This window comes from Thalassophryne amazonica, chromosome 9 (genome assembly GCF_902500255.1).
Source record: "Thalassophryne amazonica chromosome 9, fThaAma1.1, whole genome shotgun sequence".
Classification (NCBI taxonomy): Eukaryota; Metazoa; Chordata; class Actinopteri; order Batrachoidiformes; family Batrachoididae; genus Thalassophryne; species Thalassophryne amazonica.
The window spans coordinates 106,509,116-106,535,694 of record NC_047111.1 but is presented as its reverse complement, the minus strand read 5'-3'; the positions used below and the strand labels follow the sequence as shown (position 1 = coordinate 106,535,694).

The 26,579-nt window shown below is 39.8% G+C and overlaps 1 protein-coding gene across 1 annotated transcript in view; it reads right to left on the bottom strand.

The window, feature by feature from the left end:
- Positions 1-25,528, bottom strand: part of capns1a (calpain, small subunit 1 a) — a 32,739-nt gene extending 7,211 nt beyond the window's left edge. Inside the window, exons 1-8 of the mRNA XM_034178918.1 lie at positions 25,406-25,528; positions 15,983-16,029; positions 15,849-15,885; positions 15,656-15,748; positions 15,463-15,520; positions 10,659-10,723; positions 8,660-8,728; positions 417-495 (exon numbers count right to left, since the gene is read on the bottom strand). Coding sequence (XP_034034809.1) covers positions 417-495; positions 8,660-8,728; positions 10,659-10,723; positions 15,463-15,520; positions 15,656-15,748; positions 15,849-15,885; positions 15,983-16,017 — 436 coding nt within the window. The 5' untranslated portion in view covers positions 16,018-16,029; positions 25,406-25,528. The remainder of the gene's footprint in view (positions 1-416; positions 496-8,659; positions 8,729-10,658; positions 10,724-15,462; positions 15,521-15,655; positions 15,749-15,848; positions 15,886-15,982; positions 16,030-25,405) is intronic.
- Positions 25,529-26,579: the final 1,051 nt, after the last annotated feature.

Below are 26,579 nucleotides of genomic sequence, written 5' to 3'. Positions count from 1 at the left end.
AGTGGCTGTAAAAGTGATGATTTGTATGAAAAGTAAGCCTTATATTTCCTTTGTCAAATTACTTATGGGCTCTGATAATGGGGGCACCATGCATACAAATGGCCACACCAGTTTACATTAGACTGAAGTCAAGAGGATGAGCACTTAAATATCCCGAAGACGACATATGAAATCTATTTGCTTCTGACTAATGTTGATCAGACTGGCGTCTTGTCCAGGGTGTACCCCCCGTAATTGGAGTAAGTGGGTAAAGAAAGTGGATGGATGGGCAATGTTGTTGATTAGCAAGTTGAGCAAAACTCTCCCCCACACATAATGTATGTTTCATGGACATATACTTTTGTTTTGGCAGGTTCTTACTGTTAGATAAGCTAATATTTGAAGGAAAAAGTGCAACGTAATTTTAAAAATCTCACCTGCAGCTTTGAAAGCATTCGGCAGCTCGTCCGCACTAATAAACCCTGAGCGATCTGAGTCATAGGACCTGTACACGCCCTGAACAAGCAACAAAGACAAACATTATACACTTATATACATTCAATTTTACCCCATGAAATGCATATTGTACATAAAATAATTTAGCTAGGACATTAAAAGGTTTGGACCCAAGATCAAAGTGGCTTACACACAGGCAGGGCTTACTTAAAACATCTCAAAGTCATGACAAAGACAAGTTACAGCAAACAGGACATACTCAGGGACACTGCGCACAGACACATACACAGCAGAAATAAACATCATAATCATTATCCTATGTTTTTTAACATGCAAAACAGATAATATACTCAACACTTTTGGTTTTGCTCCCATTTTGTATGAGATGAACTCAAAGATCTAAAACTTTTTCCACATACACAATATCAGCATTTCCCTCAAATATTGTTCACAAACCAGTCTAAATCTGTGATAGTGAGCACTTCTTTGCTGAGATAATCCATCCCACCTCACAGGTGTGCCATACCAAGATGCTGATTAGACACCATGATTAGTGCACAGGTGTGCCTTAGACTGCCCACAATAAAAGGCCACTCTGAAAGGTGCAGTTTTGTTTTATTGGGGGGGATACCAGTCAGTATCTGGTGTGACCGCCATTCGCCTCATGCAGTGCAACACATCTCCTTCGCATCATCCGTGAAGAGAACACCTCTCCAACGTGCCAAATGCCAGCGAATGTGAGCATTTGCCCACTCAAGTCGATTACGACGACGAACTGGAGTCAGGTCGAGACCCCGATGAGGACGACGAGCATGCAGATGAGCTTCCCTGAGACGGTTTCTGACAGCTTGTGCAGAAATTCTTTGGTTATGCAAACCGATTGTTCCAGCAGCTGTCCGAGTGGCTGGTCTCAGACGATCTTGGAGGTGAACATGCTGGATGTGGAGGTCCTGGGCTGGTGTGGTTACACGTGGTCTGCGGTTGTGAGGCTGGTTGGATGTACTGCCAAATTCTCTGAAATGCCTTTGGAGACGTCTTATGGTAGAGACATGAACATTCAATACACGAGCAACAGCTCTGGTTGACATTCCTGCTGTCAGCATGCCAATTGCACACTCCCTCAAATCTTGCGACATCTGTGGCATTGTGCTGTGTGATAAAACTGCACCTTTCCGAGTGGCCTTTTATTGTTGACAGTCTAAGGCACACCTGTGCACTAATCATGGTGTCTAATCAACATCTTGATATGGCACACCTGTGAGGTGGGATGGATTATCTCAGCAAAGGAGAAGTGCTCACTATTACAGATTTCGACTGGTTTGTGAACAATATTTGAGGGAAATGGTGATATTGTGTATGTGGAAAAAGTTTTAGATCTTTGAGTTCATCTCATACAAAATGGGAGCAAAACCAAAAGTGTTGCGTTTATATTTGTGTTGAGTTTAGCTGCAGGTGATAAAGGTGGATACAGGAGGGAGGGGTACGAAAAGTGACAAATGTGCTGAGGAACATACGAACCAAAAAAAGTCCATCTAGTTATAGTTGTGCTGATACTTATTTCAAGATGACAAATACACAGACACAGAGGCTGGAAAAACCTCTGCACACTGGAGTCGCCATCAACCAACACGTGAAGATAAAAGGGCACACCACTTATTTTTTCACAATAAAAGCTCTAGCACTGCTACTACAGCAGCAGCAATAACAACAACAACAACCACCATCAGAAATGTGTGTGCTGCATTAAAAAAACCAAAACAACTGAGCTTCCTAAAATAATACAATAAAAGACTAGGAATGGGTATCAAAACCGGTTCCTGTTAAGAATCGATAAGAACTTATCCACTGACATCAATAGCCTTTTTGCTTAACCCTTACTGGTTCTTCAGTTTACATTACACCGACCACTCGCCATGGAGAAAACACATTTGTTTTTGTCTCGCGCACGCTCCACTGAGGAAATGAGATTAGCTGCACAACTGATGGGTCAGAGTCTGAAGATTTACCCAGACTGACAACCAATATGGGTAAATTAAATACTTTTATGCATTTTTTTTGTTGTTTCTTAAGACATTTTGTGAGCCCAGAAATGCGCTCTTGTGATATAAATCAAACGCACCCTCTCTTCTTATGTGGTGTTTAATGGCAGCCGGCATCCTTATTGTTGCATTGCTGCCACTTTCTGCATCAGTCTGTTTTAGCAGTACTAAATCCTCTCGAGTCCAGTGTCTTTCAAGTATTTAAAAAGACAACACTTCCCCCTCCTACTTGACTTTAATCTTTATTTAACCAGATTAGTCCCATTGAAGTCACCAAGGTGGTCAGAAAGCTCCTTGGTGGCAAGGCTCCTGGGGTGGATGAAATCCGTCCTGAGTACCTTAAGTCTCTGGATGTTGTGGGACTGTCTTGGTTGACATGCCTCTGCAACATCGTGTGGCGGTCGGGGACAGTGCCACTGGATTGGCAGACCGGGGTGGTGGTCCCTCTGTTTAAGAAGGGGGACCAGAGGGTGTGTTCCAACTATAAGGGGATCACACTCCTCAGCCTCCCCGGCAAGGTCTATTCCAGAGTACTGGAGAGGAGAATTTGACCAATAATCAAACCTCAGATTCAGGGGGAGCAGTGTGGTTTTCGTCCTGGTAGCAGCACACTGGACCAGCTCTACAACCTCCATTGGGTGCTTGAGGGTTCATGGGAGTTCGCTCAACCAGTCCACATGTGCATTGTGGATCTGGAGAAGGCGTTCGACCACGTCCCTCGGGGCACCATGTGGGGGGTGCTCCGGGAGTACGGGGTCCGGGGTCCTTTGCTAAGGGCTATCCGGTCCCTGTACGACCACAGCAGGAGCTTGGTTTGCATTGCCGGTAGTAAGTCAAACCTGTTTCCAGTGCACGTTGGCCTCCGCCAGGGCTGCCCTTTGTCGGTTCTGTTCATTACCTTTATGGACAGAATTTCTAGGCACAGCCAGGGTGTAGAGGGGGTCCGGTTTGGGAACCACAGAATCTCATCTCTGCTGTTTGCGGACAATGTGGTTCTGTTGGCTTCGTCAAATCAGGACCTTCAGCGTGCACTGGGGCGGTTTGCAGCCGAGTGTGAGCGTCCGGGATGAAAATCAGCACCTCCAAATCCGAGGCCATGGTTCTTGACCGGAAAAAGGTGCCTTGCGCTCTTCAGGTTGGTGGAGTGTCCTTGCCTCAAGTGGAGGAGTTTAAGTATCTCAGGGTTTTGTTCATGGGCGAGTGATGGATGGAGCATGAGATCGACAGATGGATCGGTGCAGCGTCTGCAGTGATGCAGTCACTGTATCGGACCGTTGTGGTGAATAGAGAGTTGAACAGGGGGCAAAACTCTCGATTTACCGATCGATCTATGTTCCGACCCTCACCTATGAGATTTGGCTCATGACCGAAAGAACGAGATCGCGAGTACAAGCGGCCGAGATGAGTTTCCTCCATAGGGTGGCTGGGCACTCCATTAGAGATAGGGTGAAGAGCTCGGACATTCAGGAGGAGCTCGGAGTCGAGCCACTGCTCCTCCATGTCGAAAGGAGCCAGCTGAGGTGGCTTGGGCATCTTTTCCGGATGCCCCCTGGAGGCCTCGCTGGAGAGGTGTTCTGGGCACGTCCCATTGGGAGGAGGCCCCGGGGAAGACCATGACATGCTGGAGGGACTACATCTCTCAGCTGGCTTGGGAACGTCTCGGGGTTCCCCAGAGGAGGTGGGGGAGGTGTGTGTGGATCGGGAGGTCTGGGCGGCATTGCTTGAGCTGCTGCCCCTGCGACCCAACTCCGGATAAAGTGTAAGAAGATGGATGGATAGTCCCACTGAGCTCAAGATCTTTTACAAATTCACCTAACCTGCTGACCTTATGTCTAAAATACTTCCAAAAGAAACTTAAATCAGACCTATTCTTCTAAATTCTGAGAGAAGCTCGTCTTTCTCTGGAATATTTATTACAATACATGAGGACATCCCTAATCACCAAAACAACGTCCTAAATAAGGTCTTGCCGACCGAACCTGTCCGAGAGATCTAGGATCCAGTGACCAATTTCATATTTATTTACTTCAAGACTCAACAAAATGTTGACATAGAAAACGTGTTAAGCCTACTTGTTGTACACAGAAAATTCGCAGGAGGTATTAATAAGGGACTCAAAGAATTGGATCAATAACCGGAACTGATAGATAAAATCTTATCAATACCTATCCCTATAAAAGACAAAAGCTTAGGTTTCAGTCATCATCAAGATACTCTACACACTATTACGTTACAGTGGATCCAGAAAGTATTCAAAGCGCTTCACATTTTCCACATTTAGCTATGTTACAGCCTTATTCAAAAATGGAGTAAATTCATGTTTTCTCATAATACCCCATAATGACAATGTGATTTTTTAATTTTTTTTTTTGCAAACTTATTAAAAATAAAAATTTACGAAATAACACGTACATAAGCATTCTCATACTTTAATACTTTGTTGATGCACCTGTCAGCAATTACAGCCTCAAATCTCCTTGAATATGATGCCACCAGCTTGGTGCACCTATCTTTGGGCAGTTTTGTCCATTCCTCTTTGCAGCACCTCTCAAGCTCCATTTTCAGATCTCTCCAGAGATGTAAGGAAGGTTCTGGAAGGTTCTCCTCTCTCCACAGAGGAATGCTGGAGCTCTGACGAGGGTCACTATCAGGTTCTTGGTCACCCATCCCCAGATTTGTGCCTCAATTTGACTTCATACTTGTTTGCGCTCTGTCAACTGTGGGACCTTGTATGTAGCCAGGTGTGTGCTGGACGTGATTCTCATCTGGTATGTATATGATAGCGCTTCAATTCCTCACAATGCGATATGATGCAATACGATGTGATTCAACATGATGCAAAGAAATTATACCAAAAAATTCAGTACGGTATGATGGTATTCTTCTGATTCTACTAGAGGCAGAGGATTTGTTTTGCTCCTTATGGGCAGCAAATGCACCAGATTCAACATTAAGGAACAGGAATCGGTTGCCTCATATTTTGAAACCTGTTTCATTACACTTTCAGAACTTAAACAGTGCAGTAAACATTAAGTTATCACTCTCAGTTAGTGACTTAAAGTGAGTCACTCATTGACAGAGTACCGCCTTGGCAAAAGTCACTTGAGATACTTTCACAAGTTTTGCTAAATATTAATCAATATGGAATTTTTTTTTTTTTTTTTGCCATATCACCCAGCCCGATCGCTGAGCACTGTTGAGGGAGAGATGGCAGGGAAGTGTAATATATTTGAACAAAAAGTTTTTTAAAAAAATATAAACAAAAACATAATTAAGAAGAAAATGTTTAAAGCCCAAATTGATCCATTGTGAACATCTTGGAAACAATGATTCACAATTAAGTTTGTTATATTTATATTTATATATATATATATATATATATATATATATATATATATATATATATATATATATATATATATATATATACATATACACACAGTGAGGAAAATAAGTATTTGAACACCCTGTGGTTTTGCAAGTTCTCCCACTTAAAAATCATGGAGGGATCTGAAATTTTCATGTTAGGTGCATGTCCACTGTGAGAGACAATCTAAAAAAAAAAAAAAAAAAAAATCCGGAAATCACAATGTATGACTTTTTAATAATTTATTTGTATGTTACTGCTGCAAATAAGTATTTGAACACCTACCAACCAGCAAGAATTCTGGCTCACACAGACCTGTTAATTTTTATTTAAGAAGCCCTCTTATTCTGCACTCTTTACCTGTATTAACTGCACCTGTTTGAACTTGTTACCTGTATAAAAGACATGTTAACACACTCAGTCAATCACACGCCAACCTGTCCACCATAGCCAAGACCAAAGAGCTGTCTAAGGACACCAGGGACAAAACTGTAGACCTGCACAAGGTTGGGATAGACTACAGGACAACAGGCAAGCAGCTTGGTAGAAGACAACAACTGTTATGATTATTTATTAGAAAGTGGAAGAAACAAGATGACTGTAAAATCTCCCTCGGTCTGGGATTCCATGCAAGATCTCTTTGTGGGGTAAGGATGATTCTGAGAAAGCTCAGAACTACACAGGAGGACCTGGTCAATGACCTGAAGAGAGCTGGGACCACAGTCACAAAGATTACATTAATAACACATGATGCTGTCATGGTTTTAAAATCCTGCAGGGCAGCAAGGTCCCCCTGCTCAAGCCAGCACATGTCCAGGCCCGTTTGAAGTTCACCAGTGACCATCTGGATGATGCAGAGGAGGCATGGGAGATGGCCATGTGATCAGATGAGACCAGAATAGAGCTTTTTGGAATCAACTCCACTTACCATGTTTAGAGGATGAGAACAACCCCAAGAAAACCATCCCAACCGTGAAGCATGGAGGTGGAAACATTATACTCTGGGGGTGCACTTCTGCAAAGGGGACAGGACGACTTCACCGTACTGAAGGGAGGATGGATGGGGTCATGTATTGCGAGATTTTGGCCTTTAAGAGTGTGCATATCATGAATGCTTGGTCTTGTTGGATTTGTGAGAATCTACTGGTATCTTGTTTCCCATGTAACAATAAGAAATATATTAATCTTTTTAGTCACATAGCACTACTATTATTCTGAACACTACTGTACACATACACACACATTATATATATATATATATATATATATATATATATATATATATATATACACACACACACACACACACACGTAGACAGAAGCTCTGGCCTGTTTTGTTTTTTCCAGTTTGTGATCGTCTTTGAATTCACCCAGCAGTACTTGCGGTGCTTAAACTCAAAACCGCCGACAGTGTACCAAGTCAATACTAAAAGTTAGCTGCAGCTTCTGCTAATTTTTTTTTTAGCAGTTTATCAGTTTAACATGATAGAAGTTAACTTTTCAGTTAGTAGATCAGCGATTATCGAAGCAAAATTTTTGGTTAGCTCTGCCCATCACTGTATAAAATACATCTTTCAACTGCTTCAGAAGACCATAACAGAACAGTTTAACATAAAAAGGTAGGTATTATTCACAGACATATGCTCTTTAAGGTTTAGCAGGGAAAAATTAACAGAATGAGGATCGCGCCCATGGCTCAAAACCCCAGAGGGCCCTCTAACTGGCCAAGGTACCTGATATATAAAACAGTAAATTCAGCACTGAGCGCTTCCTACTGATCACCGATTTAAAAAATGACCCAGGCAACTGGCAAAAAAGTGGAAATCCACCAAAAAGCAGAGAGAGAGATTTTTCATTAATGTTAAAAATAACAACAATGCACACCATCATTAATTTTTTTTTAGAACTAATATATATGGGTGATTCTTTAACTACGGGCACTATTGGCCTTGTAAATGTAATTTCCACCATACCATTGCCTTACAATATAAAGTGCCTTGGGGCAACTGTTTGTTGTGATTTGGCGCTATATACATGTGCTCTGATGTCACTGTTTATCTCTCAAACTACCCAAACAATCTTTCATACAAACTGTTTAGGGACATTACAGTGTTGTGGTGGAAATTACGGCAATAGTGTGGGACAACTACATTTTATTTAAAAAAATCACAACAGTTGTATGACATTGAATACCCCAATTATGTTTTGATTATTTTACTGATATTTTATTCAGAGATATTTTAAAACATTAGAAAAAACGTTTCTTTACCATTCATTTTTATCATTGAAGATCAAAAGTCTGGGTGTGGGACAAGCACAAAACGGCAATATTTGCATATAATGATGCTGAAAAAAGGTGAAAAAGTCATCATAGACTACTAGAACAAATTTCTTAACACACTTTCATTGTAAAGATAACTATAAAAGTGTGAAATTTCCCTTTTTTTCTGTTTTTCATACAATATGATCAAAGGACATAAGTGCCCGTAGTCTAAGAATCAACCATATCTAAACTCTGCATATTTTTTAAAACACACATTTACTTGACAAAAAACAAACATGCAGTTGCACACACTATGCATTATGTTTGACTATCAGGAAACTGTATTGTGATTTAATTATGTAAAAAATGAGTTAATCGAGTGTAGAACAATCCTTCCTGGCTTTTATATATAACAAACAGCACTTTTATGGTTTTGTTGCAGTTGCTTGACTGCAATCACCTTCCCGAGAGGTAATTGAGACCAAACACAGAAACGCAACTGTACAACACTGTAAAAGCTGCACAGGCAGGATGCAATCAACATGCTGTACTTGCCTGCCATTTCTTGATGTTGTTCCAGAGGTATTTGAATTCATGAAAGCCGAGTTTCCCAGTACTGTCACTCTGAAACAGCATTCAGGATGATAACATTCGGGCTCCACCTTCGACAAACCGCTGATTTAAACTGAACACACCTGCTCTATTTGTTCAACATACATTTAAGCAAGTTCATCATCCCTATCTTCTAGTCAAACCAATGAAAGAATGTCAGCTCTTAGATACTTGTACTGTAGCTGGAATTGGGAATATTAAATTACTAAATATTAAGTTAGTACTGATGAGAATTTTTTTTTTTTTTTTTTTTTTTTTTTTTTTTTTTTTTGAGAACGGAGCACATTTCCACACTGTCCAAAAAAAAAAAAAAAAAAGCAGGAGTGGACAGAAAAATAGCATGCGAGCTACATACATGGAAGTAAGCAACTGAAAGCAAGACTAGGAACGCAACCACATGCAGCCTACACAGAGCCTACGCCAAAAGCTGTGCAATTTTCCAGCGTACTCCACATGCATCGCAACGCAACTGTATGCAAGCCCAGTGTGAAAGGGGCTTTAGCAGTGTCAGATCTGAATTAGACTCAGCTGGACAATTAACTGGCCTACTGTGATCAAAACTCTTTATATGCTTTGTTTTAATATATTACGCATAACCAACTGCTACTGTCTACAGTAGCTCGGAGTTTACAGCACAACTGCATGGCTATTCAACTTACAAACATGATGATCAGCTGTCAAAGAATCATATAACTCGGAGTTTATAGCACAAGTGCATGGCTATTCAACTTATAAACATGATGATCAGCTGTCAAAGAATCATATTCTCAATCAGTAATATGTATAATCAATCAATTGGTTTTGAGACAAAAATATCCTTGTCATTGTCAATGATGTCAGCAGATCTTACATTGTAATTACATTACAATTCTGTGACAAAACCAGTTCTTAACATTATCAATGATCTGCGGTCGTGGTTAAGGATCTGCTGAATATCCTGCATGATTCCTAGCACAACATTTTCTTGGCAACACCCCCCCCCCCCCCCCCAAAAGCTTTTTATTTGGGGCCTAGAATTTTATGTGTTGTATTGATCTGAAACAGTAGGTGGTGCAAAACAGCTGTGACAAATGCGTGCCTCAGGACGATTATATAGCTATTTTGACATGCACATAAAGCAGCTCCAATTTTTGTTTAAACAGTAGACCCACATTCTATTGGTGGTTCATGCACATTACAGAATAGCTTTTTTTTTTTTTTTTTAATGGCTATCAAAACGACCCCCCCCCCAAGGCAAAATAAATAAATAAATTCTTAGTTCCCTTACCTCCTTTGTCCTATCACGAGAATCTCTCCTTATACAAACTAGTCTCAATTCTGGATCCCTTCATAATTACAGACTTTTCTTTTTTGTATTTGGGAATAAAGTATTGTCAAAACAACACTAATTAATTTTAATTTATGACTGATCATAAATGTGGAACTTTTAAAAATTAATCACTGCACACAATGGTTAGACTACGAAGTTATTCTGGCATTTCTGGTCTGGTTGAGATTTGGATAGAACAATCAAAGTGTGTCTCATAACAGTGTGCGTAAATTTCCCTGAAGGAGACATGAGGATCCCCAGGGCTCAGTTCCAGGCTCTTTGTTACTTGTGTAGTATAGGCATTCACAATTAGGCCAATTTAATCAGTTTAGAAACAATTTTGCACAGTTACTATGAAATGTCTACATTCCACATTTAGTGGTCAGAAATGGCAGAACCTCTGTTCTTGAACATGTAAATACAAAATAAGTGACACTTTATTGTCACAACATAAGAATTGGAGCAAACACTGCTGACACATGGAGTTGTAAAAACAAATAAATAAATGAATAAAATCCTGCAGATCCAATGCAGTTATATTAGTTTCACTGAATGCATTTTTTAAATGACTCTGTGCTTTGGACTGTCACCTAGTTCAGACATCACAAACAGTGGTAATTACAGAAAGGATACATCCATGACTGCAACCATGCTCCTGCAAGACTCAATGCTGAATCCATCAGTCTTCAGGTCTTCATCTAAAGCATAAGCACAACAATGATAAACCATGATCTCATGAAAAACAAAAATAAATGTGTATCAATATATACAGAACTGAATCACAATAGAGCTAAGACAGACTGTGAAACAGAGTTGTAACTCTGAATGCCCAAGAACAAACCGCCAAGAACTTTCAAACTTTTAAAGTTCAGTCCATCACAGGTACTAGGTGTTATGACAAACTGGCTCAACTGCTTAATTTTATGAATGGAATTGGAGACCAAATAATTTGATAAAAACTTTCATAAACATATCAAACAAAAACAGTATAGCTTGTGAACTCTTCAATTAAAAATGTTTTGTGTGTAACAAACCCGCTAATAAACAAATTATGAACAACAGACATGAATTTTATTAAATCATGCTACCACTTTACATGTCATTATTACTGTATTAATGTATGTCTTTATAGGCTTGGAGCAAACATATACACTACTCTGCAACGCTATTAAAAATTAAAAGCAATCCTTCAAAAATACTGTGCATCTGCAACCCGAATAATCAGAAAAGGTTAGGACGTTTGGAAAATGCAAATTAAAAATAATTATTTGGTTGAATATAACTTCTATGAGTATTTCATTGCAGGATGTATGAACCAAAGATATTGTGGTTAAGTTCATTTCATGTATTTATATATAGTCATTACCAGAGGTGTCAAAAGTACACACATTTGTTACTTAAGTAGAAGTACAGATACTGCAGTTTAAAAACACTCTGGTAAAAGTTGAAGTATCAACTTGACCTCTTTACTCAAGTAAAAGTGAAAAAGTATGTGCTCCAAAACCTGCTTAAAGTATAAAGTAATCTTTAAAAAAAAAAAAAAAAAAAAAAAAAAAGGTAGATGCCACTATATGAATTGAAAGCTTAATTTAAAAACTGATTCGTTCTACATGTGGCCCAAGACCCAAAACCCAAAATTACCCCCCAACACCACCTGCACGAAAATGTTTCAATTCTAGAAGCTCTGAAATGCAATCTGGGACTATTCCAGACAATAAACTGCAGTGAGTGCAGCATCCATTTAGTGAAGAAAAAAAAAAAAAAAACAACAACTTTCCTTATTCAAATTCATTCCAGTAGTATTCTGCTCTTACAAGGACGCAGCAGTTTTCTAGTTTGGCAGATAGTTCTGGAGGAAATCACTGAAGAAATTAACACAATGAAAACATGGTTTGACCGAAACAAATTGTCATTAAATAAGACAGGGATGAAGTGGAGGTGTAAAAGTCACTAGGTGTTCACAAGAAACATTTATTTCTGTATGTATGTATGTATGTATTTATTTATGTATGATCATTAGTTGCTTTTATATTTTCTGTTGTGTTTCTATTCAGGTTCTTTTTGCCTCTTTCTCTAAAATTGTATATAATAATCATTAGATTATTAATATATAAACAAAAATAAATTTAAGAACTATTACAATTTGAAAACAAATGCACCCGAACGTTATGAGAGCTGCAATTGCTTAATGCTAACTTTTAACATTGAAAATGCCATAGACATGCTAACGCGTTAGCGTCGCTCCCGTTTTGAAGTTATAAAATACATCTATCAACTGTTTCAGAAGACCATAACAGGTCGGTTTAACATAGAAAAGGTAAATAATACTCACAGACGTATGCTCTTTAGGGTTTTAGCGGGCGAAAATTAAGCGAAAGAAAGAAGGAATAAACGAAGCAATAGGTCGAAGCATTGCTTCAATCTGCGAACCACTGCTTGGATTGGTTCAAGGTTCAAAGCAAAGCCGTGCTGCAGAAAAGTTGATTACAGGCGCACATGACGTGAAATATATATATATAAACATTAAACTGAAGCCAAGAGTAACAAGGCTTTGTTTAAAAAAATGTAAGGAATAGAAAGTACAGATACTTCTGTGAAAATGTAATAAGTAGAAGTCAGAAGTAGGCAGAAAAATAAGTAAAGGAGTAAAGTATAGATACCTAAAAAGTGTACTTAAGTACAGTAACGAAGTATTTGTACTTCGTTACTTGACACCTCTGGTCATTACTGCATTTCAACCCTAAAAACATTCCAAAAAAGTTGGGACACTAAAGCATTCACTACTTTGTAACATTGCCATTTCTTCTCACAACACTTAAAAGACCATTTATGACAAGCAGGGATGGAGTCACCTTGCCCAGATTAGAGATACTGTGGCCTCCTCCTGGTGCCAGGCATGGCGAGCTCGAAGGCAAGTGTCTGGTGGCCGGGTCTACAACCATGGACTTGGTCAGGCTCAACCCCCCAAAACAAAAATAAAACACTGCATCACCTCCATGTTGGCTCACCACCCACAGGGAGTCTGTAAAGAGTCTGGTGTGCTCTTTTTTTGGGGCAGTGGACAGGGGAAAATGCCAACATGAACTGACACTCTGTTATGGGACTTAACTCTTGGAACATCAGCCCTCTGGTGGGGCAGGACCTGTACGGGAGTTTGAGCTGCCCTCCACGCACATCGCAGGCTCTGGAACCAAACCCATGGAGAGGGGCTGGACTGTCTGTTTCTCCAGAGCACAGGTCGTCCATCCATTTATTTAAAAAAAATAAATAAATAATCTGACCACAACAAATGTTTCCACTGTGTCATGGTCCAACCCAGATGACCCTGAGTCCAGAGGAGTCAACTCCTCTTATGAACATAGTTAACGTAAAGCCCCTTTCACATCAGGGCTGCTCCCAGTTGCTTCCTGTGGTGCCATGACGACGCAGGAATTTCTGCATCAGGTGCGCGCAGCAGGAGGCAGAGAGTAGGTGAGAACGCAGCCTCAGGTTCTCTGCACAGAGAAGTCAGAGTGCATAGTTTGGCTGCAGACAGACTGTGCACTCTGACTTCTCTTCTACTTGTTGTGCTGAGCTGCAGAGCTGCGCTCTGAGTTCTGTTATAGTTTATCTTTCCTCCCTTGACCGTGAGATGCATGCGTCCTTGAGCAACTGTGGAGATGTCTGGAGTTCTACTTGATGTTGATGTTGACATGTCCTGGACTTATGTCCTTTTTTAACTGTGATGAGAGAGTCTGAGGAGAGAAAAGAACAAACTGCCTGCAGACAATTTTTTTCTTTTCTTTCCTCCTTTGACCGCAAGAAAACCGATGTCTGGAGTTCTACTTGATGTTGACTACCTAAAACGTGAATTATCTTCGGTTCATACAGACTGACTGCAATGAAATAATGAAATAGAAGCCAAAGTAAAAGTAAGAATTAATGCGGGGGGAGGGGGGCTGTTTTAAAATTTCCATATTATCTCAATTTTTTATGATTTGGGGTTATACCAGGTACCATTTTTATTATGTTCACAAATGAAATCACTCCCTTAATATGTATATTTGTGGCCAAAATACCAAATTCTAGTCATCTGAGCCACACCTCAGGGGGTAACTATGTTGAAAATGAGCTATCACGTTGGCAAAAAAAGTATAGCTACACAGATACACAGAACCAAGCACAATGACATATCAAACACAGTATGTTGATAGTTTATAACAAAAAATAAAAACAAAAGCATACCCAAATTTGTGCTACAAAGTACTATAAGAAGTATCCATATACACTCAACAAAAATATAAACGCAACACTTTTGGTTTTGCTCCCATTTTGTATGAGATGAACTCAAAGATCTAAAAATTCTTCCACATACACAATATCACCATTTCCCTCAAATATTGTTCACAAACCAGTCTAAAGCTGTGATAGTGAGCACTTCTCCTTTGCTGAGATAATCCATCCCACCTCACAGGTGTGCCATACCAAGATGCTGATTAGACACCATGATTAGTGCACAGGTGTGCCTTAGACTGCCCACAATAAAAGGCCACTCTGAAAGGTGCAGTTTTATCACACAGCACAATGCCACAGATGTCGCAAGATTTGAGGGAGCGTGCAATTGGCATGCTGACAGCAGGAATGTCAACCAGAGCTGTTGCTCGTGTATTGAATGTTCATTTCTCTACCATAAGCCGTCTCCAAAGGCATTTCAGAGAATTTGGCAGTACATCCAACCAGCCTCACAACCGCAGACCACGTGTAACCACACCAGCCCAGGACCTCCACATCCAGCATGTTCACCTCCAAGATCGTCTGAGACCAGCCACTCGGACAGCTGCTGAAACAATCGGTTTGCATAACCAAAGAATTTCTGCACAAACTGTCAGAAACCGTCTCAGGGAAGCTCATCTGCATGCTCGTCGTCCTCATCGGGGTCTCGACCTGACTCCAGTTCATCGTCGTAACCGACTTGAGTGGGCAAATGCTCACATTCGCTGGCGTTTGGCACGTTGGAGAGGTGTTCTCTTCACGGATAATGCGAAGGAGATGTGTTGCACTGCATGAGGCAAATGGTGGTCACACCAGATACTGACTGGTATCCCCCCCCCCCCAATAAAACAAAACTGCACCTTTCAGAGTGGCCTTTTATTGTGGACAGTCTAAGGCACACCTGTGCACTAATCATGGTGTCTAATCAGCATCTTGATATGGCACACCTGTGAGGTGGGATGGATTATCTCAGCAAAGGAGAAGTGCTCACTATCACAGATTTCGACTGGTTTGTGAACAATATTTGAGGGAAATGGTGATATTGTGTATGTGGAAAAAGTTTTAGATCTTTGAGTTCATCTCATACAAAATAGGAGCCAAACCAAAAGTGTTGCGTTTATATTTTTGTTGAGTATAAATGTAGAGGAAGTATTATTTACACTGAACAAATGTAAAGATGCCTTACGCTTTGAAATGATTCTGTTGAGAACATTCATCAGCTCAGTTGGGCTGATTTCCATGTCCTGTAGGACAAAAACGCACATACAAAATTAGAGCCCTAAAAAATACATAGAAACAATCTGAAAATTTTGATTTTGACCTTATTGGACTAAGTTGAAAATGAAATTCCTACAAAAATACAAAAACGTGGCACCCACATCTCCAGCAAGCTGCTGAAAGACTCTTCGGAATTGTCTGTCCTCATCACTCTCATTCTCTCCAGCATATACCATCGGCCTGTGAGGTGGAGGCTGAAGGGCAGAGTGATCAACAAACAGTATAGGCGCAGTCGTCAATCACATTAAACAACAATCAGCACATAGAGTTGATAGTGTAGCGAGTAACACTCACAGGATCAGAAGGGATAAACATGGCAGGGTCGATGTTGCTACAAAGACAAAATCAGATAAATCAATTAAACCACAAGTTAGTTTTCTTAATTTAGTTTGCACATTTACATGGAGAATCTTTGTGTAGCTTCTCACCTGACAATTTTAATTATATTATTGAGCCACGACATCTTTGTTTCAAACTGTGAATGCAAAACACAAATGAGCCAAGACATTTAAAATACAGATGCGAACAGTCTCAAAAATTTGTCCTGAACATAGTCTTGAGCAGTACAGATTCATATACTCATATGTGACCTCCAAAATACAGTAGTTTGAAATAATTCAACATCATTTCTGTAGTGAGACAGAAATTAAGATGCATAATACAACCGTGATTACGCACAAACCTACTACTTTTTGAGATACAACAATGACAATTACAGCAAGCTATTTTTTTATGAAAAAGTTTTTAAAAATATTTCACTGAGCAGGAGAAAACACTAACGAGGCTGTTTCATTGCCCACATCAGTAAACAACATAAAGCTAATCCTTGTGCTGCAGATGTGCTGATAGTATTATTTTTCATTGGCGCTATTTAAAAAGTTTTAAATACACCTTGCAGTGCTGTGGGACCCAGAGCAGTAAATTTAGCCCAACCGCCTACTTCCAGCAGACAAACAAACAACCTAAAACAAACAAACAAACAAACCACCTGGTCTGGTGCTGTGGTTTAAACCATACCAAAAAAAAAAGAAGCATCCAAACCAATTATTGCTCCCCAAAACAAACTTTATTTACTGACTAAATCAGTGATGTCAAATCACAAAGGATCAAAGTGTGATTATTCAAAATTTACAAGATGAATTTAAATACATTTGAAAAATAATGCATTATAGGTGCTGTAATTAATTAATCTAAATTAACACGTTACTTTGACAGCCATAATGAAAACCCTTCTATGTGCCATGCGGCCATGAATCAACAAATGTTTAACTGAACAATTCTTCTAGTCACAGCTAGATTAGCCAAAAATGTGTTCATAGTTGTCACAAGAGTCTGAAATGTATGGTACCAGATTTTGAGAACTATCTACTCAAGACGGATTTGCCACAAAATACAATGTTTTTATTTCATGAAAATTCAGTAAGGTATATCTTATATATTATATTCTAATTCTAAGGTGGAACTATGCCAGTATACAAAGGTATAGCTAAATATCTAAAAAGGAAGAGTAAAATAGAGTAGAAAAGAGTAGAGTACAGCCACTTAGGTGCCAGGTCTTGAGAACCAGGGATGGTAGGTTAAAAAGCTTTTTTATCCCATGGGAACTCTCCCTACCCACCCAAGCAGCTCAAGAAAAAGGTATATATAATATAATAAGTAATAAGACATAAGAAGGATAAGACATCACAGGAGAAGATTGTTATCAAACACAAAAGAACCAACTATTTTGTAAGCTACGATGAACGTTGCTAAGGCCGGCTAGATAAGCTAATATTAGCTGTTAGGTATAACTAATTGTACCCCACTCCTCCAATATCATGTATATTAAGTCAGAGACATTCAGCAACTTGGAAACATTCATGCATCCATCTCCTGACTTTTCTGAAGAAAACTGTTGCCTATGTGCTTGCTCAGAGGGGTTGGTAATAGGGATGTGGAGATTAATCAATCCGAATCAGTATCTAGATACAAACGTATACGATGTGAGTGTACTGATTCATTCACTGTGCATCAATTGACTTGTCGTCTGAAATCGCGATGCATTGGGCGCTGCATGCTTGCATCGATTTTTTCCGAACCATACTGAATGCACCATCACTGCTTTGACCATCGACAGAAGCCTGGAAGCACATTTCTACCGCAACAAATCTATTTCAAAATGGAGATCCACGAGAACAGCAGCAAGCAGTTGGAAGATGTTTTGGACACACCTAAAACATTTAAATCAGCTGTTTGCATCATGTTGAATCGCATCTTATTGCACCAAACGCATCATATTGCATTGTGAGGAATCGAATCGCCATCAAATACATATAAAATCGCATCGAATCAGGAACAGGGGTGAATCATATCGCATCATCGGTATCATCATGTATTGCAAGATATACCATATTGCTGGTAGGATATCGAGATCAACTCAATCAATCAACTTTTTTTTTATATAGTGCCAAATCACAACAAACAGTTGCCCCAAGGCGCTCTATATTGTAAGGCAAGGCCATACAATAATTATGAAAAACCCCAACGGTCAAAACGACCCCCTATGAGCAAGCACTTGGCTACAGTGGGAAGGAAAAACTCCATTTTAACAGGAAGAAACCTCCAGCAGAACCAGGCTCAGGGAGGGGCAGTCTTCTGCTGAGACTGGTTGGGGCTGAGGGAAAGAACCAGGAAAAAGACATGCTGTGGAGGGGGGCAGAGATCGATCACTAATGATTAAATGCACAGTGATGCATACGGAGCAAAAAGAGAAAGAAACAGTGCATCATAGGAACCCCCCCACAGTCTACGTCTAAAGCAGCATAACCAAGGGATGGTCCAGGGTCACCTGATCCAGCCCCAACTATAAGCCTTAGCGAAAAGGAAAGTTTTAAGCCTAATCTTAAAAGTAGAGAGGGTATCTGTCTCCCTGATCTGAATTGGGAGCTGGTTCCACAGGAGAGGAGCCTGAAAGCTGAAGGCTCTGCCTCCCATTCTACTCTTACAAACCCTAGGAACTACAAGTAAGCCTGCAGTCTGAGAGCGAAGCGCTCTAATGGGGTAATATGGTACTACGAGGTCCCTAAGATAAGATGGGACCTGATTATTCAAAACCTTATAAGTAAGAAGAAGACTTTTAAATTCTATTCTAGAATTAACAGGAAGCCAATGAAGAGAGGCCTACACGGGTGAGATATGCTCTCTCCTGCTAGTCCCCGTCAGTACTCTAGCTGCAGCATTCTGAACCAACTGAAGGCTTTTTAGGGAACTTTTAGGACAACCTGATAATAATGAATTACAATAGTCCAGCCTAGAGGAAATAAATGCATGAATTAGTTTTTCAGCATCACTCTGAGACAAGACCTTTCTGATTTTAGAGATATTGCGTAAATGCAAAAAGGCAGTCCTACATATTTGTTTAATATGCGCTTTGAATGACATATCCTGATCAAAAATGACTCCAAGATTTCTCACAGTATTACTAGAGGTCAGGGAAATGCCATCCAGAGTAAAGATCTGGTTAGACACCATGTTTCTAAGATTTGTGGGGCCAAGTACAATAACTTCAGTTTTATCTGAGTTTAAAAGCAGGAAATTAGAGGTCATCCATGTCTTTATGTCTGTAAGACAATCCTGCAGTTTAGCTAATTGGTGTGTATCCTCTGGCTTCATGGATAGATAAAGCTGGGTATCATCTGCGTAACAATGAAAATTTAAGCAATACCGTCTAATAATACTGCCTAAGGGAAGCATGTATAAAGTGAATAAAATTGGTCCTAGCACAGAACCTTGTGGAACTCAATTAACTTTAGTCTGTGAAGAAGATTCCCCATTTACACGAACAAACTGTAATCTATTAGACAAATATGATTCAAACCACCGCAGCGCAGTGCCTTTAATACCTATGACATGCTCTAATCTCTGTAATAAAATTTTATGGTCAACAGTATCAAAAGCAGCACTGAGGTCCAACAGAACAAGCACAGAGATAAGTCCACTGTCCGAAGCCATAAGAAGATCATTTGTAACCTTCACTAATGCTGTTTCTGTACTATGATGAATTCTAAAACCTGACTGAAACTCTTCAAATAGACCACTCCTCTGCAGGTGATCAGTTAGCTGTTTTACAACTACCCTCTCAAGAATCTTTGAGAGAAAAGGAAGGTTGGAGATTGGCCTATAATTAGCTAAGATAGCTGGGTCAAGTGATGGCTTTTTAAGTAATGGTTTAATTACTGCCACCTTAAAAGCCTGTGGTACATAGCCAACTAACAAAGATAGATTGATCATATTTAAGATTGAAGCATTAAATAATGGTAGGACTTCCTTGAGCAGCCTGGCAGGAATGGGGTCTAATAAACATGTTGATGGTTTGGATGAAGTAACTAATGAAAATAACTCAGAACAATCGGAGAGAAAGAGTCTAACCAAATACCGGCATCACTGAAAGCAGCCAAAGATAACGATACATCTTTGGGATGGTTATGAGTAATTTTTTCTCTAATAGTCAAAATTTTGTTAGCAAAGAAAGTCATGAAGTCATTACTAGTTAAAGCTAATGGAATACTCAGCTCAATAGAGCTCTGACTCTTTGTCAGCCTGGCTACAGTGCTGAAAAGAAACCTAGGGTTGTTCTTATTTTCTTCAATTAGTGATGAGTAGAAAGATGTCCTAGCTTTACGGAGGGCTTTTTTATAGAGCAACAAACTCTTTTTCCAGGCTAAGTGAAGATCTTCTAAATTAGTGAGACACCATTTCCTCTCCAACTTACGGGTTATCTGCTTTAAGCTACGAGTTTGTGAGTTATACCACGGAGTCAGACACTTCTGATTTAAAGCTCTCTTTTTCAGAGGAGCTACAGCATCCAAAGTTGTCTTCAATGAGGATGTAAAACTATTGACAAGATACTCTAACTCCCTTACAGAGTTTAGGTAGCTACTCTGCTCTGTGTTGGTATATGACATTAGAGAACATAAAGAAGGAATCATATCCTTAAACCTAGTCACAGCGCTTTCTGAAAGACTTCTAGTGTAATGAAACTTATTCCCCACTGCAGGGTAGTCCATCAGGGTAAATGTAAATGTTATTAAAAAATGATCAGACAGAAGGGAGTTTTCAGGGAATACTGTTAAGTCTTCTATTTCCATACCATAAGTCAGAACAAGATCTAAGATATGATTAAAGTGGTGGGTGGACTCACTTACTTTTTGAGCAAAGCCAATAGAGTCTAATAATAGATTAAATGCAGTGTTGAGGCTGTCATTCTCAGCATCTGTGTGGATGTTAAAATCGCCCACTATAATTATCTTATCTGAGCTAAGTACTAAGTCAGACAAAAGGTCTGAAAATTCACAGAGAAACTTGCTGCTAATCCTCCGCCTCGGCCCGTGCTACGAGCATTCTGACAGTTAGTGTGACTCGGGGGTGTTGACTCATTTAAACTAATATATTCATCCTGCTGTAACCAGGTTTCTGTTAGGCAGAATAAATCAATACGTTGATCAATTATTATATCATTTACCAACAGGGACTTAGAAGAGAGAGACCTAATGTTTAATAGACCACATTTAACTGTTTTAGTCTGTGGTGCAGTTGAAGGTGCTATATTATTTTTTCTTTTTGAATTTTTATGCTTAAATAGATTTTTGCTGGTTATTGGTGGTCTGGGAGCAGGCACCGTCTCTACGGGGATGGGGTAATGAGGGGATGGCAGGGGGAGAGAAGCTGCAGAGAGGTGTATAAGACCACAGCTCTGCCTCCTGGTCCCAACGCTGGACAGTCACAGTTTGGAGGATCCAAGAAAATTGGCCAGATTTCTAGAAATGAGAGCTGCTCCATCCAAAGTGGGATGGATGCCATCTCTCCTAACAAGACCAGGTTTTCCCCAGAAGCTTTGCCAATTATCTATGAAGCCCACCTCATTTTTTGGACACCACTCAGACAGCCAGCAATTCAAGGAGAACATGCGGCTAAACATGTCACTCCCGGCCTGATTGGGGAGGGGCCCAGAGAAAACAACAGAGTCCGACATTGTTTTTGCAAAGTTACACACCGATTTAATGTTAATTTTAGTGACCTCCGATTGGCGTAACCGAGTGTCATTACTGCCGACGTGAATTACAATCTTACCAAATTTACGCTTAGCCTTAGCCAGCAATTTCAAATGTCCTTCGATGTCGCCTGCTCTGGCCCCCGGAAGACAATTGACAATGGTTGCTGGTGTCGCTAACTTCACATTTCTCAAAACAGAGTCGCCAATAACCAGAGTTTGATCCTCGGCGAGTGTATCGTCGAGTGGGGAAAAACGGTTAGCGATGTGAACGGGTTGACGGTGTACACGGGAGATGCATATTGAATCATTATCAGTGATGAGATTCACATCCCTAGTTGGTAATAGGGCTGCCACAAATGACTATTTTGGTAGTCGACTAGTCAACGATTATTTCTGCGATTAGTCGACTAGTCGGATCATACATAATTTCCTAAATTAAGGCCTGCAGCATTTTCCGAGAAATGTCAGGATGAAAACATGAACATTTCCAAATCAGTGACTATTTCTTACACTTCATTTACAGCAATCATTCAGAAATACAACCAGTGTGGTACTTCATAGTAAATCTGTGTCAAAATCCATGCTGGAAGGAGAAAAGTGAGGGAAGCCAACAAGACACAACTCTGGAAGAACTTTTGACTTCTGTGAGTGGAGAAACTGGGAATGGTGCAACATTTTTAATTTTATCTTCATTTTACTTATAGTCCCAACTTTTTCTGATTTGAGGTTATTTCTGTTGCATTTCTGAAATTACAGAACTGCTAGAGAGAAAAGTGTGAACATTTTATTGTGTTTTAAAACTTTGTGGAGCAAATGCAAACACCAAACTATTATAAAGAAGGAAAAAATACACAGACCTGCAGGAAAACTTTAATATAAACTGAACAGAACAATGCAGGCTGATTTGACTCCCCATATCTTTTGTATAAATAAATCAGAATAAAGTAAGAGGTAACTCACTTTGAAATAATTAAAACATATAGCTGCAACTTATAATAACTTTGAAAAATAACAAAAATCAGCAGCTTGCATTTTTATTGACTCCAGTTCATTTTAGTGTGAAGTCATTTTTTTCTCCTCAGTCACATTTTGTGCTTTAACACTACATTAAGAGTGAACAAATAAATACCTCTGTAAAATAACAGCTGTTAAAGTTCAGAGTTCTCACCTGCTTTTTGTGATCTGTGCCTGTGAACATCACTGCAGCTTCTCCACAGCAGGGTTTTTTTAACCAGTGAATGTGTAATTTTTCCTCATTTCATTTATATATTCTCATTTTTAAGGATGTTTAAGGATATTTGACCGTTTATTTCATCTCATGATCTCATAAATTCAGTATATGACGCACACATGGTGTGAATAGGACGATGCCATTAGCAAAACACCGGTAGAGAAAGAGCAGAGAAAAGTAAAGGCAGTTCCGCATTTTTTTTTTTTTTTTTAAACGTTCACTCAGGTTAAAATCCTCTCTCTCTGCTCCGCGCTCGCTGTGTCATGTGCACTGATGGTTCTCAGCAGAATGTAACGTTGCCTGCCTCTGTTCACCGTCTGCAGCGAGTTCACACACACACACACACACACACACACACACACACACACACACACACACACACACACACACACACACACACACACACACACACACACACACACACACCTCCTCCGGTAAACTGCGCATTTTCGATGGCTTTGGACAAGACGGCCACTGTTTTAATCGGCTGTCTTATCCAAGTTTGAACGTCCAAATGACGGCAGGATGGCTCGCTGCCTAAAACTATGAATTGAGAGAAAAACAAAGACTTAAATAAAATAAACGACTCATCGACTACTAAATTAGTTGTCGACGGTTTCATTAGACGACGTTGTCGTGACCAGTCGACTATTTGTGGCAGCCCTAGTTGGTAAGGGTCAACCATACCCTTGTGAAGCACCTTGGGGTGACTTGTGTTGTGCTGTAGCACTGTATGAATAAACTGAACAACTGAACTATCTGTAAGAGTGACTCATTTTGAATTACTAGTTTGTCCTGTGTTTACGGCCTGCAACGGCCTGTACAAAAATGACAGATTCCTAAATTGTGTGAACGCAAAACATTGTAATTGCCCTGAATTAAAGCTGAAAGTCTACACTACAAGTGCATATTGTTTAATTTCATCTCCAATGTAGTGTTGCAGAGAGGCAAAATTATTCAAATTGCATTCCTGTCCAAATACTTATGGACTCTACATCAGATCCAGTGGCCCCTGTCAAATTGGCAGATGAAGGGCCGCACTCATCCAGGAAAAAGACAACCAAAGGTTTACACTACAACAGCTGGAGTTGTTAATCTTTACTAATGGAACAGTCTGGTAGCTGAAGCATAAACTTTAGGAAGTGACTCCTCAGCTATTAAACCATTATAATAATAATACAATATAATATAATATACATCTCACAGTGAAAGCCACACCTCTAAGAAATAATGAGATTTTGTGGGATTTGAAACTTCAACTGATTGCCAGCTACAAATAGAGTGTTGCTTTCCATAGCCATTTAACAGCAACAAAATCTCGGCCTAAACTTCAAAGATCGTCTTCAAGCATTTTCAGTTTGAGAAGTGGGAGGGGGAAAAAGTGGGCACATCCACCCAGTAAACTTAGCAAACAGTAAAACAAAATTCATTAAAAGGGAAAAAAAAAAAAAAGAAAAGCTGACTAGCTTTTATTAGGGGATTGTACCTAGTGCAGCAGATAACAAAACAATCCTTCAAATGGTGAAAGAAGCACCAAATTTGGGACAAATACTTTTTAGACACTGCTCTTTTCAAAAAACCGACTGGCCACTTGAACTTTCAATAGGCAGCCAGGTAGGGGTCAATGAAAAATTACAGAGGTCACACACACACACACACACACACACACACACACACACACACACACACACACACACACACACACACACACACACACACACACACCTTCAACCACTTAGTCCAAGTAAGGGTCGCCTATCCCAGCAGTCATAGGGCGTGAGGCGGGGTACATCCTGGACAGGACGACAGTCTGTCACAGGGCCACAAACAGACAAACAACCACAGCCACATGCACACCTACAGAAAATTTAAAGATTCCAATCCACCTAAGCTGCATGTCTTTGGATGTGGGAGGAAACCAGAGCAACGGGAGGAAACCCACGCAAACACAGGCAGAACATGGAAAAACCCACACAGAAAGGCCACGGACGAGAATTGAATCCATGACCTTTTCACTGTGAGGCAACAGTGCTTGCCACTAAGCCACTTGTTGCCCTGGTAGAAACTATTCCCTTTTTAAACCCAACTAACTTATCCAATATGTTGTACCACTTTTTTTATACCAAACTTTAACTTCTGACCCCTGTACAAACTGAAACAGGCTCAGGGAAATAACGTGGTATAGTATTCAATATGATCGGAGCATTTTTACATTTTGACTCCTGTGTAATTCTTCAATTGACCCATACCTGGCCGCCTTGTTATTGTTTTTTTTACCCCCAAAAGTAATGTCTAAGGAGTAACTTGGTGCTGAATTTGTTGCATGCATCACAATCTGTAAATATTCTATTATCTGCTGCACTAAACGTAGTTTAGAACGTTTAGCTTGCTAATACTAACAGATTAAAAGCTTTACCGTCACGTAAGCGTGAAGCTGTGACGTTAGCATGCAAAGCAGCTAACTTTGGCTAAGCTAACATTAGGAACCTGAGCTACGATAGCTAATCTGCTAAAACCCCAAACAGACATGATTAGCATCTAGACAACCGTATATTAGATCAATTTATGTAATCTTAATCGAAAACTAACCTTAACAACACGATGTAAAGTTGAAAGAAAATATTTAGCAAAAATCTCTGCCAGGAATCCGTCAACACACGCCCAACCTTCTTCTTCTTTAAGAGGGTTGGTTGGTAGCTAAAGTAATGGTTAGGCTTATTACCGCCACCTACTGCTCTGGAGTATCGTCCTTGATTGGACTGTCAAATTCGGCCGTTGTCTTCTTAATCATGGAGCAAATCCGTAGCGTCTATAGCTTCTTCTTCTTCTGCTTCTTCTTCTTCTTCTTCTTGCATATTATTCTTCAACTCAATATTCTAGAGATGTTGCGCCCATCTTCTTGTATGCCATGATTTGATTGGACAGTTTGAAACTGGCCAGGGATTATTTTGCATTCCAGACCATTTGGAAGGCCAGATGTAAATATAAACAATAATGCAGTATTGGGCTGGAGGCCTTGAGGCCAATGTGGACAATATTCAACCTTGTGGACAATATTCAACCTTGACTTAGATCTACAAGGGATGCATCCTTGCTGCAAAAGAAATCCCTAGAAATTTACAGAGCTCAGTGTTGTTCATTGCATAGAGACAATTTTTTGCTCTGTGACCTTCAAAACTACGTGGTCATTCATAATCAAAATTGAGCTAGACCTTCAAGAAATGTATCATTGCTCCCAATTTGGTAAAACGGTGGTATTCCTTTGGAAGGTTATTGAGAGTATGGTGCACATATTTTTGGCCTTATGACCTTCAAAATTAGGTCAAGGTCAGTCATCATTGACGTTGGCAAAGACCTTGGAGGGATGCATGTTTGCTTTGATGAACCTGTGTGAAATCCTTGAGAAGTTATTGAGAGTACAGTCTTCATCAAACACAAACAGTAGTTTTGGCTGTGTGATCTTCAATATTTGATCAAGGTCACTCATCATCACCCTGCTGCAAATTTGTTGAACTTATCTCAAATTTCTGAAAAGTTATAGGGAGTACAGAGTTTCAGATGGATGAATGAAACAAAGATTGTTACTTTAGTAGCCAAAGTTTGTGCATAAAACTTTTGAAATGCTTGAAAAGTTATGAATTTATTAACTTTGCGGCAGAGTCACTTATCACTTTTTTAGTAATCAAATCTACCTACCTGGTTTACACAGCGCACACAGATATCTTCTTACAGTGGACATATATGTAATGAAATGGATATTGAC